Source organism: Chelonia mydas, chromosome 22 (assembly GCF_015237465.2).
Source record: "Chelonia mydas isolate rCheMyd1 chromosome 22, rCheMyd1.pri.v2, whole genome shotgun sequence".
Classification (NCBI taxonomy): Eukaryota; Metazoa; Chordata; order Testudines; family Cheloniidae; genus Chelonia; species Chelonia mydas.
In genome coordinates this window covers 19,090,516-19,105,897 of record NC_051262.2, presented here as the reverse complement: position 1 = coordinate 19,105,897, position 15,382 = coordinate 19,090,516, and the positions used below count along the sequence as shown (strand labels likewise).

Below are 15,382 nucleotides of genomic sequence, written 5' to 3'. Positions count from 1 at the left end.
TGACAATCAATGGGACACTAACACCAGGATACAAAATACATGGGAATGACAGAGTAGGTTGTGCTGGTGGGGTAGTGGCACTATATATAAAAGAAAGCACAGAATCAAATATAGTAAAAACCTTAAATGAACCAAACTGTACCACAGAATCTCTATGGATAGAAATGCCATGCTGGAATAAGAGTACAGCAGTAGGAACGTACTACCGACCACCTGACCAGAACGTTGACGACGGTAACTGTGAAATGCTCAGGGAGATTAGAGAGGCTATAAAAATAGAAAACTCAATAATAATGGGGGGTTTCAAATATTCCCATATTGACTGGGTGCATGTCACCCCAGAAGGGATGCAGAAATAAAGTTTCTAGACACCATTAGTGACTGCTTCTTGAGGCAGCTAGTCCTGGCACCTACAAGGTAAAGAGGTAATTCTTGGCTTAGTCCTAAGCGGAGCACAGGATCTGGTTCAAGAGGTGAATATAGCTGAACCACTCAGTAATAGTGACCATAGTGTAAATAAATTTAACATCCTTGTAGGGAGAAAATACAAAAGAAGCCCACCACAGTAGCATTTAACTTCAAAAAGGGGAACTACACAAAAATGAGGAAGCTAGTTAAATGGAAGTTAAAAGGAACAATCACAAGAGTGAAAAGCCTGCGAGTGCACAGAAACTTTTTAAAAACCACCATAATAGACGTTCAAACTAAATGTATATCCCAAAGGAAAAAATAAACCAGTAACAGGAGCAAATAAATGCCACCATGACTGAACAGAATGAAAGAGGCAGTTAGAGAGAAAAAGGAATCCTTCAAAAATTGGAAGTCAAATCCTACTGAGGAAAACAGAAAAGAACAAACTCTGGCAAATCCAGTATAAAAGTATAATTTGGCAGGCCTAATTAGCAGCTAGCAAGAGACACAAAACTAACAGTCAATTTTTTTAAAGTACATCAGAAGCAGGAAGCCTGCCAAACCACCAGTGAGGCCCCTGAACGAATAAGGTGCTAAAGAAACACTTGAAGAAGACAAAGCCATTGAGGAGAAGATCAGTGAATTCTTCGCATCCCTCTTCACTGCAGAGGGCCCCACATGAGCCATACAAATATGAGGAACTGGCCCAGATTGTGGTGTCAGTGGACAAGGGTTTGGAACAAACTGATAAATTAAAGAGTAATAAATTGTCAGGGCCAGATGGTATTCATCCAAGAGTTCTAAAGGAATTCAAATATGAAATTTCAGAACTCCTAAGTGTAGTATGTAATCTATTGCTTAAATCAGCCTCTGTACCAGATGACTGGAAGGTAGCTAATATAATGCAGATTTAAAAAAAAAGGCTCTAGAGGTGATTAGGGATGTAAAAGGTTAAATGGTTAACTGGTAAGCGGCAGCCAGCCCGCAGGAGCCCCAGCCAGTCAGCCCCAGAGACCCCAGCTCCTCTCCCTTTCATCCCGATATAATTTTAATACTTTAAAAAGTAAATGTTTTAAACTGTATTTACATCCCTAGAGGTGATCCTGGCAATTACAGGCCGGTAAGCCTAACTTCAATACCAGGTAAACTGGGTGAAACCGTAGTAAACAAAAGGATTATCTAATACGCACATGAACACAATTTGTTGGAAAAGAGTTAACACTGCTTTTGTAAAGAGCAATCACATTTGGCCAATCTATTAAAATCCTTTGTAGGGGTCGACAAATATGTGGACACGGGTGATTGAGTGGATACAGTGTACTTGGACTTTGAGAAAGCCTTTGACAATGTCCCTCACATAAGGCTTTTAGCAGTGTAGGCAGTCATGGGATAAGAGGGAAGGTACTCTTGTGGATCAGTAACTGATGAAAGAACAGAAAACAAAGGTGAGGAATAAATGGTTCGTTTTCACAGCAGAAAAAGGTAAACGGTGGGTTACATCAAGGATCTGTATTGGAACCTATACTGTTCCACATATTCATAAGGCCATGAACAGTGAGGTGGCAAAGTTTGCTGATGATATAAAGTTACTCAAGACAGTTAAGTCCAGAGCTGACACTGAAGAGTTACAAACGTTTCTCTCAAAACTGGGTGACTGGGCAACAAAATGGCAAATGAAATTCAATGCCAATAAATGCAAAATAATGCACACTGGAAAACATATCTCAACTACATATACAAAATGATGGGTCTAAATTAGCTGTTACCACTCAAGATAGATCTCGGAATCATCATGGAAAGTTTTCTGAAAACATCCATTGCAGCAGTCATCAAAATGGCTAACGGAATGTAAGGAACCATTTGGAAAGGGATAGATAATAAGAGAAAATATCATAATGACACTATAAATCCATGGTATGCCCACATCTTGAATACTGCATACAGTTCTGGTTGCCACATCTCAAAAAAGATATATTAGAACTCAAAAAAATACAGAGAAGGGCAACAACGATTGGGGGAATGCAAGAGCTTTAATATGAGTAGAGATTAAAAAGACTGGGACTGTCATTCAACATAGAAAGTAAATGACGAAGTGGGGATATGCTGAGGTCTATAAAATCATGAATGGTGTCGAGAGAGTAAATAAGGAAGTTTTATTTACCATTTCACATAACACAAGACCCAGGGGTCACCCGATGAAATTAACAGGCAACAGATTTAAAAGAAAGGTAAATACTTCCTCAAAAACTGCATAGTTTACCTGTGGAACTCGTTGTCAGGGGATGCAGTCAAGGCCAAAACAACAAATGGTTTCTAATAGGAATTAGATAAGTTCATGGAGGATAAGTCCATCAATGGCTATTAGCCAAGATGGTCAGGGATGCAACATTGTATGTCCCTAAACATCTGACTGCAAGAAGCTGGGACTGGATGACAGGGGTTGAATCATTCAGTAACTGCCCTAATCTGTTCATTCCCTCTGAAGCATCTACCACTGGCCACTGTCAGAAGACAGGATAATGCACCTGATGGACCACTGGTCTCACCCACTATGGTCACTCTTACATTTAACCCCAATAAGCATCTCTGTCCCTGTGCCTCCTTTCCCTACACCACATATGGCCCTCTCCTCAGCCCCGCAAACCGGAAAAGTTAAATCTCTGGAAGGAGATGTCAAATTCATTCTGTGGCAAGGCCCAAATTTAATTTTTAATTACAGTCCACAGGCCGAAGAACGTGTTCAGGACAACACGCTCCCCTCGATGCACAGACCTTTCACTGAGATCAGTGGCAGGTTACCACAGAGATCAGTAGTAGAATCTGGCTTTTAATAACAGAACTGTCAGTAATTATTTGTTCAGTCCCTTATTGTCACATTCAGCCTCATGCAACAGGAAAATCTGCTCCCCTTTAGGTACACCGTTATTTCTGCCCTTTGTTTCTCTTCCCGCCTTATCCTCCTTTCTCTGTTTCCGTCCCTCAACTCGGTCTTCAGATATTTCCTCCTCTCTTCCCTCTGCATTTCCTTCTTAGCAGCAATTCCCACCTCCTTAGGTTTCATGCTCATCTCCCTCCCCATACCACTCACCAACTGGTCATCAATTACATAATTAATGCTTACATTTCTTGACCTGCTGCTCACAAACAGGGAAGAATTAGTGGGGGAAGCAAAAGTGGACGGGAATCTGGGAGGCAGTGACCATGAGTTGGTTGAGTTCAGGATCCTGACACAGGGAAGAAAGGTAAGCAGCAGGATACGGACCCTGGACTTCAGGAAAGCAGACTTCGACTCCCTCAGGGAACGGATGGGTAGGATCCCCTGGGGGACTAACATGAAGGGGAAAGGAGTCCAGGAGAGCTGGCTGTATTTCAAGGAATCCCTGTTGAAGTTACAGGGACAAACCATCCCGATGAGTCGAAAGAATAGTAAATATGGCAGGCAACCAGCTTGGCTTAACGGTGAAATCCTAGCGGATCTTAAACATAAAAAAGAAGCTTACAAGAAGTGGAAGGTTGGACATATGACCAGGGAAGAGTACAAAAATATTGCTCGGGCATGTAGGAATGAAATCAGGAGGGCCAAATCGCACCTGGAGCTGCAGCTAGCAAGAGATGTCAAGAGTAACAAGAAGGGTTTCTTCAGGTATGTTGGCAACAAGAAGAAAGCCAAGGAAAGTGTGGGCCCCTTACTGAATGAGGGAGGCAACCTAGTGACAGAGGATGTGGAAAAAGCTAATGTGCTCAATGCTTTTTTTGCCTCTGTCTTCACTAACAAGGACAGCTCCCAGACTGCTGCGCTGGGCATCACAACATGGGGAGCAGATGGTCAGCCCTCTGTGGAGAAAGAGGTGGTTAGGGACTATTTAGAAAAGCTGGATGTGCACAAGTCCATGGGGCCGGACGAGTTGCATCCGAGAGTGCTAAAGGAATTGGCGGCTGTGATTGCAGAGCCATTGGCCATTATCTTTGAAAACTCGTGGCGAACGGGGGAAGTCCCGGATGACTGGAAAAAGGCTAATGTAGTGCCAATCTTTAAAAAAGGGAAGAAGGAGGATCCTGGGAACTGCAGGCCAGTCAGCCTCACCTCAGTCCCTGGAAAAATCATGGAGCAGGTCCTCAGAGAATCAATCCTGAAGCACTTAGAGGAGAGGAAAGTGATCAGGAACAGTCAGCATGGATTCACCAAGGGAAGATCATGCCTGACTAATCTAATCGTCTTCTATGATGAGATTACTGGTTCTGTGGATGAAGGGAAAGCAGTAGATGTATTGTTTCTTGATTTTAGCAAAGCTTTTAACACGGTCTCCCACAGTATTCTTGTCAGCAAGTTAAAGAAGTATGGGCTGGATGAATGGACTATAAGGTGGGTAGAAAGTTGGCTAGATTGTCGGGCTCAACGGATAGTGATCAATGGCTCCATGTCTAGTTGGCAGCCGGTGTCAAGTGGAGTGCCCCAGGGGTCGGTCCTGGGGCTGGTTTTGTTCAATAACTTCATAAATGATCTGGAGGATGGTGTGGATTGCACTCTCAGCAAATTTGCGGACGATATTAAACTGGGAGGAGTGGTAGATACGCTGGAGGGCAGGGATAGGATACAGAGTGACCTAGACAAATTGGAGGATTGGGCCAAAAGAAATCTGATGAGGTTCAATAAGGATAAGTGCAGGGTCCTGCACTTAGGACGGAAGAACCCAATGCACAGCTACAGACTAGGGACCGAACGGCTAGCCAGCAGTTCTGCGGAAAAGGACCTAGGGGTGACAGTGGACGAGAAGCTGGATATGAGTCAGCAGTGTGCCCTTGTTGCCAAGAAGGCCAATGGCATTTTGGGATGTATAAGTAGGGGCACAGCGAGCAGATCGAGGGACGTGATCGTTCCCCTCTATTCGACATTGGCAAGGCCTCATCTGGAGTACTGTGTCCAGTTTTGGGCCCCACACTACAAGAAGGATGTGGATAAATTGGAGAGAGTCCAGCAAAGGGCAACAAAAATGATTAGGGGTCTGGAACACATGACTTATGAGGAGAGGCTGAGGGAACTGGGATTGTTTAGTCTGCAGAAGAGAAGAATGGGGGGGGATTTGATAGCTGCTTTCAACTACCAGAGAGGATGGTACTAGACTATTCTCAGTGGTAGAAGAGGACAGGACAAGGAGTAATGGTCTCAAGTTGCAGTGGGGGAGGTTTAGGTTGGATATTAGGAAAAACTTTTTCACTAGGAGGGTGGTGAAACACTGGAATGCATTACCTAGGGAGGTGGTAGAATCTCCTTCCTTAGAAGTTTTTAAGGTCAGGCTTGACAAAGCCCTGGCTGGGATAATTTAATTGGGGATTGGTCCTGCTTTGAGCAGGGGGTTGGACTAGATGACCTCCTGAGGTCCCTTCCAACCCTGATATTCTATGATTCAAGTGTCCATTATAAGGCTTAAAAATGAATCCTCCATTGAGATTAATGGGAGAGTTCACACCTCTCAAAGCTATTGTGTCTCAGACTGTCTGCAGATTCAGGAAGATTATGAACTGAGGCATTCTTGTTGATTCACATTTGAAGAAGTTTCCTTCACAGCCACAAGGACTAGGTTTTGGGTTTTTTTTGTTTTGTTTTTAAATAAAAATCTTAGATTCTGCCACATCTGAAAATAAATCCATCACAGGGAACAAGGTGTTTGACCCTCTGCTCTAGACAGTGACATATTTCACTTGCTACGCTCCTCATCAGGTAAATGTCATAAGTGCCCGCAAGGCTAGGTGTTCCTTCCACTCAATGCTGTCGAAAGCCCTACACAGGTTTGCATAAGAGACTAAGTTGTCTACAATGACTTGGCTGTGCAGAGAAGCTGTTAGCTCATCTGATATATAACTCACTTACAGACAAGGTCAGTGAAGTCACATCTTCTACTGGTCTCTCACCCACCTTGTCTCGCCAATATTCTGGGAGCAACAAGGCAACAACGACGCTGCCGACATATAACTCACTTGTCCAAAGTGCTGGCTTCTCAACCTCTCATCTGTGGAGCTTTTACAATTCTGAAGCCATAAAACACAGATTAAGAAGGTGGCTTGCCTCAAGTTTGGTCTGAGTATCCCTCTCCTGAAGCGCATGGATCTTCCCATCTCTAGTCAGCACGTAGAGAGACCCCCACTCTGCTAAGACATCCACCACGTCATCGAAGACCGAGCTGTACGCGATGAACTTGTTACACAGGTCGTAGACATTCAAGATTTGCTTGTCGGAGTTCTGCGGGTCGCTCCCAGCAAACTCTGATCTGGATACCAGAAGAAAGAGGAACAGTTTAACACACATGCTCTTGGATTTCTGAATCACGTTCTCAATAGCGTCTCCTTAACACACTTAGAGCCGGGATACAAACCTCTGAACAACCATGTGAGTATGTCGTACGTTGTTAGTCCACATACTAGATGGGAGAAATCATATCTGAGTTATAAAAGGGTGGTGACAGATCCCACTGGCTCTGGAGGGTGGTGCATGCCGCTATCCCAGGAGCAATGACTGGATTCTGTAGATTCAGATCAATCCATAGCAGCTTTTGCCAGAGCTCTAATACTAATCACATGCCACAGTAATGTCAGTCAACACCTGGGATGATTCTCGGGGTGCCCAGGACTGAGAGTCCCCTTGTTACCCACTCAGCCTCCAGCTAGAGAGAGACTTGCTGCTGCTTAACGGGGTGTCAGCTCCCTGACACTTCCAGCCTGTTAGCCCCCAAACCATCTCCTCTGGGCTATGTCACCCCTTACTTTGGCTCACAGGTTAACAACAGGTGCACTCCAGTCCCGAAATCCCTTTGAAGCCTTCCCCTGTAGCGTTCAGCTCCTTAATCACCGAACACTCACAGTAATAAGAGGTTTGCTGTCCCTAAGGCAACAGCGTACACATCATCTTGAATGATTCAGCTCAGGAGCAGCATCCCGTACAATACTACAGCACTGAGTTCCACTTAGAGTGAAAACAATCATAAGTTTATCATCAAAGATCAAGATTTATGAGATAGCGAGTAAGGATAATGGAAACAGAAGGGTTACCTATCAAACAAAATTGTAACACCATTCCTAGAGACTAACCTGAACTGTCTGTCTGACCTTCTGTCCAAATGAGATTATCTTACCCAAAGCCTTTTTGCAGTGTTTTCAGCCAAACCTGATTGAGACCCTATTTTCATGAATGTAATCGCACCACCCGATTACCTCCTAGGCAGAGGAATTCAGGATGGTTTCCTTGTCCCCAGATATAGTCTAGTAAATCGCTGAAGTGCATCCCTGGAAAAGGTTCTGAGCCCCTTGCTGTTCTTCTCTTCCTGTTAAATCTCAGGATTCTTCCTCTGCATTTAGCTCAGACTGGGGATGGCGAATGAGACAATACGTGTCAAGAGACGGACGGATAGATCTCTTTGTTCTGGCAGGAAATCAGTTCTTCACCGCTGCTGGGGATTAACACCTTGATACAAACTATCAGAACACATTTCCAGTGGATATACACATAACTCCTTACACAGCAGCCGTACCTACATTTACGAGGATAATCATAACCATTTAAAACCCGCAACTGGTACTCTTTCTGAATGAATACTATGAAAGCGGCAGGCCTGTTAAGAGTTGCTGTTACAGACCAGCGAGCCCTCTGCCAGCTTAGAGCAATGGGGATCTGTGTCACAATAGCCTTGCACAACAAAGCGCCAGGAGAGCTGCAAAGAACAAAAACTGCACAGTGAATACACGTAAAATGGACTCATCTGCTTCCCGGAGTCTTACTTTGGAGAGCTCTTCCGGTCCTTGGAAACGATGACGAGGTATCCCCGATACCAGTGAACGATCAACTTCTGTCCCTCAAAGGCAAAGCAGGGGCCACGCTCATCTGGCTGGTACAGATACACACATTCGTTTCCTGCCACAATGAACTGGAGGTCCTGGGAGGGGTCGCTAAGCGTGGAGCAGCGTAAACCGCAACCATGCGTGTCCAGCTCCAGACGAGGATAATCTTTCACCGACAGCATATAGGACTGTGAAGGAAATATGATTTTTTAGAGATTACATCGAACGGCAGATTGGCGATAAATAACCAGGAGCCGTTACAATCAGTGGGCCAGAGTCTGACCTCCATTACAGCTTTGTCAAGCCAATATCTCACCTGGATGTTCTCCGTGGTGACAACAAAAAGGTGGGTGATTTTCCCAGACTGGCGGAAGGCAAGGCCAGTGACTGGGTAATTGCCTTCATGTAAGATCTGGGTCTTACTGTGTCGGTCTCGTGTGATGTCCCCTTTTGTAAGCACAACGCTTCCATCTGCAAAGCCTGTTGAAGGAAAAGGACTAAACTGTTTATGTCTATGGCACTTTCCAAACATTTACTAGTATTAAGTCCAAGGCAGCTGCAGTCAGCTGGATCCTCCTTGTTGTTTCCCAGATAGATATCCGTACCGGGGCGGTCCCACGGTCTTCTCGCTTCACGGACACATGTATCAAACTCCCTTCCTGAGTAGGGTCTACCAGGACTTCTTCACGGCCATCTCCTGGCCCAGTGCAAAGCTTTCCTGTTTGAGAAAGTTTAATCTCCGTTTCTTACACTGACGCTTTCTTTATGGTTTATTTTCTCCTATTGCTCTTTTTTGTTTTGCTTTGCTACAACAGATGCCTAACTCGCTGGAACCAGTTTTGTGTAACAGTTGCTTTAAATCACAGAGTGCGCCACATGTACATAATTAGCACTATAAAAGTCAACATTGTAAAATGGAAGGAAACCAGTTGGTCAAAAGTCACATTTTTAGAACAAGTCTCTGGACAAGTTACTGATCCACGAGAAGACTTTCTCTCTTATCCCATGACTATTTAGTTTGCATAAGAGCCTTTGGTGATGGACCTCGTCAAAGGCTTCCTGAAAGTCCTAGTACACTATAGCCACTGGATCACCTTTGTCCAAGTGCTTGTTGACACCCTCAAAGAATCCAAATAAGTTGGTGAGGCGCGGCTTTCCTTTACAAAAAGCCGTGCTGATTCTTCCCCCAACAAATCGTGCTCATCTGCCCCTTGTGGGTTCCAGAACTAGCTGCTCCAAGAAGCAGTCACTCATGCCGTCTCAAAATTTTATCTCTGCGTCACGCCACAACGTGACATTCACCCAGTCGTCATAAGGCAAGCTGAAATCACCCATTATAACTGCGCTTTCTGCTTCTGGAGCCTCTCTCCAGCTAACCTTATCATTTCAGAATCGCTGTCACCATCCTTGTCAGGTGGTTGGTAACCTATGCCTACTGCTATACCTTTTTTTAGTCAAGCATGCAACCGGGACCGGATTTCCAATTAGGCACAGTAGGCACGTGCCTAGGGGCACTGGCGTTCTAGGGTCATGTAAAAGTTAAAAGGGGGTTAAAAGTTAAAAAGTTTGTACATATGTGGTTAAAAGTGGTTAGCGTAAGCTTATTTTAAAAATGATAAACAACCCAATGATACAGTAGAACCTCAGCGTTACGGACACCTCGGGAAGGGAGGTTGTCCGTAACTCTGAAACGTCCACAACTCTGAACGAGACCTTACAGACTTCAGACACCGAGTGGGGTTGGGACTGCAGGTAGGGGGGAGTCAGGGCTCTGGGGGTATCAGGGCTTCTGACCCTTGGGAGCACCAGGGCTCAGGACTTTAGATCTCAGGGGAGTGCTGGGGCTTCAGCCCCAAGGCTCCATTCCCGCCTTCTGCCTGGGGGGCGGGGGCGCCAGAGCTCGTACAGCCCCGCTCCCAATTTCAGCAAGGGAGGGTCACGCCGGGGCTGAAACCAGCGCTCCCCTCGTAGTTAAAGCCCCAAGCCCCAGCACCCTGCCCTCCGGGGCTGAAGCCGGGAAAAGAACTGCAGAGTTTCAGCCCCAGCACTCCCTCCGGGTCTAAAGCCCTTAGCCTGGTGCTCCCGAGGGTCAGAAGCCTGGACCCTTTTAACTACTGAAGGATAACTTTTAAAAAGATATGGACTGTGAGGCTATCACTAGCGCGTTTGCGAAGCAAAAGTCAAGGAAGGAAACATGTGCAGTAAAGTAGCACCTACCTGCTACCTATGTGATCGTTTTAATCACATTTATTCAATACAATAACAAAAAAATACATATTTAAAATTACAAAAAACACAAACATCAGCTGGAGGCGGGGGTGAGGAGAGGGCGGCGGCGCTGAAGATGCTGTGCTTTAGGGCGCGGAAGGTATAAATCCGGCCAAGCATGCAATTTCTATCCATAGTGAGTCTATGGTACAGTTTGTTTCATTTCAGATTGGTACCTTATTTGACTACGGTTTCCTTAACATACAATGCAACTCCCCCACCAGTGTTACGTTCTTTATCTTTCCTATATATTTTATAGCCTGGTATTTCCGTATTGCAAAACCCATTCTCCTCCGCCTGAACAAAATCTCAATTTGGGGTCAAAATTACCCAAGTGTCCTTTTTGTTTTTGTTCTTTCCTTTCTTGCAATATAGATAAAGAGTATGTACCTAACTTTTAAACCTCAATAGAACATTAAAGCTTGTTTTATGGTAAAAATTATGGTAAAAATCAAGATTTGCCAAACTTTTGCAAGCAATTACTGGCATTCTCAACTAGCGTCAGGTACATTCTCCTTAGGATGAAAAGCATGTGACGTGAAAATGTCAGAACGCTCTACGCCTACGCCTTCTGTAGGACCAATCCATTTGCATTCCATCATATTAACTTCAGAGTTTGTTCGGCACCTTCAGGAGGCGTTTGGCTTTTCACTTACCGATAGCCATGAAGTTAAGAGTCTCATGGACAGTTATGCAGGACACAACTGTAGGTTTGTTACCCGGTATTGCTGGGAAAATCCTTGTGCAAAGAGGATTCCCACCATCTCGTTTCTCTAAGTTCCAGACTTTAACCTGCAAACAACACAGACTGAATGTGAGTAGATATGGTCCTAAGGTTATACTGGGGCCAAAACCTGGTCCCTTTTAAGTCCATAGGGCTAGAATTTAACACACTGTTTTTACACCAAAGACATTCCCAAACTAATCCCAATACATTGTTCTTCCTCAGAAAAGCACACAAGATGGGCTCATGTCCTCTTTGTCATTTGACTTACCAGCGGGTTAATGCCTTCTTCATCTTCACCAACAGAAGCCAAAATGCTGTGCTGCTTCAGCTGGTACAGGTGAGTCACCCTCAGCTTGTAAGCCTGGAAACTGCTAAGCTGAAGAGAGCGTGGCAAGAACCAGATCTGACCTTCCATATGTAGATGATAGTCAAGGTACTCAGAGAAAACAAAATGAAACCACACATATCACAACCAAACCCTTCTTAAGCTACCCTCATTTATTGACAGCTGGCCAAATATACTTATACTAGCTATTGTTCCAGTCACTGAGGTGATCGCAGGGCAACAAAACATTTAGTGAACATTTTAACGTGCAGGTGACCTGGAGTTGGAAGAGGCAGACATTTTCTATATGCCAAAGGGTAACTGAAAAACAAAACAACAGCTCGGCGCACACCTAACAGACATCCTACTTTAGTTTAGGGCCCAATGCTGCGAGGTACTAAACACTTTTGACGACTCCCAATGAGAAGCGCCTCACGGGAGGCTTTCAGAACCTTCCTGTATAGAACCCATAGTGTATTTCAAGATGAGGGTGGTCACCTTGTTTCTAGTACATAGATGAAATAGTTTTGCCTATTGTACTCTTTCTAGTTCTTACCAGCAGTGGTTCTCAGCCACGCAGAACACATTCACAAGTGTCTTCACGTGCATCATGCAACTCAGAAAATGGACTACGCTTCCTAAAGCCTGAGCGATTCCAAACAGACACATTATGTCAGCAAAACCACTCCTTGTGGTTTCAGTGAGTGCTTACCATACCCCAGTTAACTATCCAAAACTCTCTTTCTATAAAAGAGAAATATTCTGAAGTTTGACTGCATTATACATCACTCACACACTTTCCGTTTCATTTCTTCACAAAACAGGTAACGCACAGGTGGTGGGACAGCAAGTTTCTTCCACTCCACACCATCAGTGTGCCTCAGCCCCACGCAGAAGCCCTCTCCTCTAGGAGTAAGGGGAGTTCAGACTACACAGCTCATCCAGCCCTGGACCCGTGGGCTGAGATTAGTGGGGGACAATTTAGTGACCTGAAGCAGACATGCAAATATTTGAACATTACACCACCAGCCAGGCACGGGGAGCGACCTTGTCACGAAGCTGCCGACCCTGGAGGGCGCGATCTCACCGGCCTTCCCCATCGGGTGGCAGCAGCGGCAGGGGGCACAATCTGTGCATTTCCCTCTGACACCCAAAGGGGAAAGGCCTTGGCCACTCCTAAATCTCATCCGCCGCACTGGCGCCCAAGGAGCAGGAAAGGCGCCCAACCTCTCTCCTACCCGCTAGCATTAAAAGGGGGTGGGGAAATCCCTGCTTCGCTCCCCGCGCTAACCTCCAAGGTGGGGGAGGCCGCCAGACGGCGTCCTCCTGAGGGAGCCCCGGGCAAGGATATCCCCAAAAACCAGGCTGCCTCTGCCCGAGTCGCAGACGGTGATGCCCGGCGGAAGGGCGAAGGGCTTCGCTCCGCCGGCTCCGCCCCCGTCGGGCCCGGCCGGCTCCTTCACCGTCTCCCTGTCAAAGAACACGAAGCGGCGCCACTGCAGGTAAGCAGCCATCTCGGCGACCGGAGCTGGACCGGGCAGGGGTCAGGTGACCGGGCCGCCGAGGACCGCTCTCCTTGCGCACGTGACGGACGGCGGCCAGGGACCATGTCACGTGGGACGGCGGGCAGGCGCCGTCCGCCGAGCCGCTGCTGGGAGCTGTAGTTTTCCGGCGTGCGCGGGCGCCCCCTCGCGCCTGCGGCCCTGCAAACTCCCATGGCCTGGGGCACAACCGTCTGGCCACGCAGCATGTCTGCAGCACGTTTAGAATAACCCCTACCCAGCCTCGGGCGAGGTACTTATCGATAGGCCTTGTGCTCGAGGGACAGCGGAGTGATTGTCAACACTGAAATAATGTAGGAGGAACAGGATTCAATAACGCGAATTAGACGTTCATAGAGGGCCTGGCTTACGGATGGATGCTGCTGCTTCCATGTAGCAGCATTGCTTTTTTTTATGTTATTGTACATACTGCTTCAAACCAATCTCCGGGAAGGGCCCGCCAGAGGACAGCAGGCCAAACGCTAGAGCTAACCATTTTAAATACCTTTAAAATCATAGATCCCTAGGGTAGTTTGATGGATCCTGTTAAGGTTACAATAATGCAGACAAGGTAACAAGTAATAAAAAACAAGTATTTCACACAAAAACTACACAACACTTTTTTGTTTCAACCTAAAACCGCCTAAGTTCTCCCACTCTAGCAGTGAGTTACTTCATGAGACTAGAATACATTATAAAACAATAACGTTTCTGATATTTGTAGTTTTTTCTTGCTTTCTCATTTTGCAAATGTTTGATTTCAAATTGACTGTTTCTTTATTGGAGGTTTACTAAGAAGCAAAAAGCCTCTCTCTTCTACTGCATGGCAGACTCGAGGGCCGGATGACTTCCTGGTTTTGAGATGGGGAAAGAAAGGCTGCTTTTTGTTGTTAGTGTTTTACCAGTGAAACCAAAAAGAAAAGGAGTACTTGTGAAACCAGGAATTACAACACACCTCCCCATTCCTCATTAACACGTAAGAATCTTTGTTCATGTGTTGTGATGCCTCTGTGTGACGGTTACATAGAACCCAGGGCCTCACACTACCAGGCCACGGAGAAGGTACACAGACCTCGTCCCCTGGAGCACGCACATGTACAGAAGACTTCATATGAAGCCATAGTGTTTTCAGGGAGAGGATGCATAGAGTTTTCTTTGCCTGCTTATGCCTCATTAGCCCCACTGGGCATGCACACAAGGCTCTTTACGGTCTGTGTTGACATATTAAAGCAGGGAGCGTGCGTGCATACAGGAGTCTTCACATGGTGTATGCATGAATCTCTCCACCTTAGGGGCATGCAGTGGTTCCTCACTCACCACCTGCCTCTGGACCTCTGGTGCATTCTTCCAGGGTTGCCTTAGGAGGGGAGGGCCACGCCTGGCCCATGTGCGCCAATCGAACTGACGGGTCTCACGTGCCTCATTCTGGCTCTTCAGAACGGGGCCCAAATGGGGCTCGTGGCATCTGTGGCCTGGATTGGCTCCTCCCCTGAGCTTGTGCTGCATCCAGGCCGCAGGCTGTGTAAGATGCTGCGGCTGCTGCTGCTAATGGAACAACTGGTGGTGGACGTTGCACAGCTGGAATCGACTTGGGAGGCAGGAGCCCTCAGAACAGCCCTGCAGCACTAGCTACCCCCAGGGAGTATAGGAAAGCAAAGTCACTAGTAGCTGTATGTAAACATACATAAAACAGCAGCAGGAAATAGTGTTATGTTGCTTGAACAGTGATTTCCACCTATAGAGCAAAACATTAAGCACAGAAGGTCAAAGTCATCCCTGCTGAAGCAGCAGTGGTCTCACTGCAATTACATCAGAGATGAATTTGGGCCAGTATGCTCAGTTGCACAAAAACACAAAAAGCCCATCTGAGCTTCCTAAACACCAGGGCTCTCAGAAAACCAATGTATTTGCATTAAGAACAGCCCAAAGGCCCATATTCTAGTTGAACAGGAGGCAGTTCCACTTCATCCGTTGTGTTATGTAAAAAGCAAGGGTTTAAACAAAGTTAAGTAAGGCCCTAAATTTCTGCACAGGGAGGGATGGGGGAGTTGCTGATCCATGGGTTCTGCCAGTGGGCGAGAGGTGCTAGGGGTGAGCTAATAGAGGGGCTGCCGACGGGTGCTCAGCACCCACCATTTTTTCCCCCGTGTGTGCTCCAGCCCCAGAGCACCCACGGAGTCGGCGCGTATGCTACTAAATATGCATTAGGCGTAGTGTTGTCAGAATAACATATTGTATCCCTGCCTGTGTTCTGGAGGAGAGCTGTAGCCTTGGGAGGTG

The 15,382-nt window shown here is 46.2% G+C and overlaps 1 protein-coding gene across 4 annotated transcripts in view; it reads right to left on the bottom strand.

Annotated features, from left to right (window-relative positions):
• The window catches only part of HMBS (hydroxymethylbilane synthase), a 31,504-nt gene extending 18,205 nt beyond the window's left edge, over positions 1-13,299 (bottom strand). Inside the window, exons 1-6 of one of the 4 annotated variants that reach the window (XM_037882283.2) lie at positions 12,913-13,299; positions 11,505-11,653; positions 11,166-11,301; positions 8,558-8,721; positions 8,182-8,429; positions 6,476-6,677 (exon numbers count right to left, since the gene is read on the bottom strand). In XM_037882283.2, coding sequence (XP_037738211.1) covers positions 6,476-6,677; positions 8,182-8,429; positions 8,558-8,721; positions 11,166-11,301; positions 11,505-11,653; positions 12,913-13,075 — 1,062 coding nt within the window. In that variant the 5' untranslated portion in view covers positions 13,076-13,299. Of the gene's footprint in view, positions 1-6,475; positions 6,678-6,782; positions 6,812-8,181; positions 8,430-8,557; positions 8,722-11,165; positions 11,302-11,504; positions 11,654-12,912 lie in introns of those variants that run through there. The other 3 variants (XM_037882284.2, XM_043533979.1, XM_043533980.1) reach the window with 3 other exon arrangements.
• Positions 13,300-15,382: the final 2,083 nt, after the last annotated feature.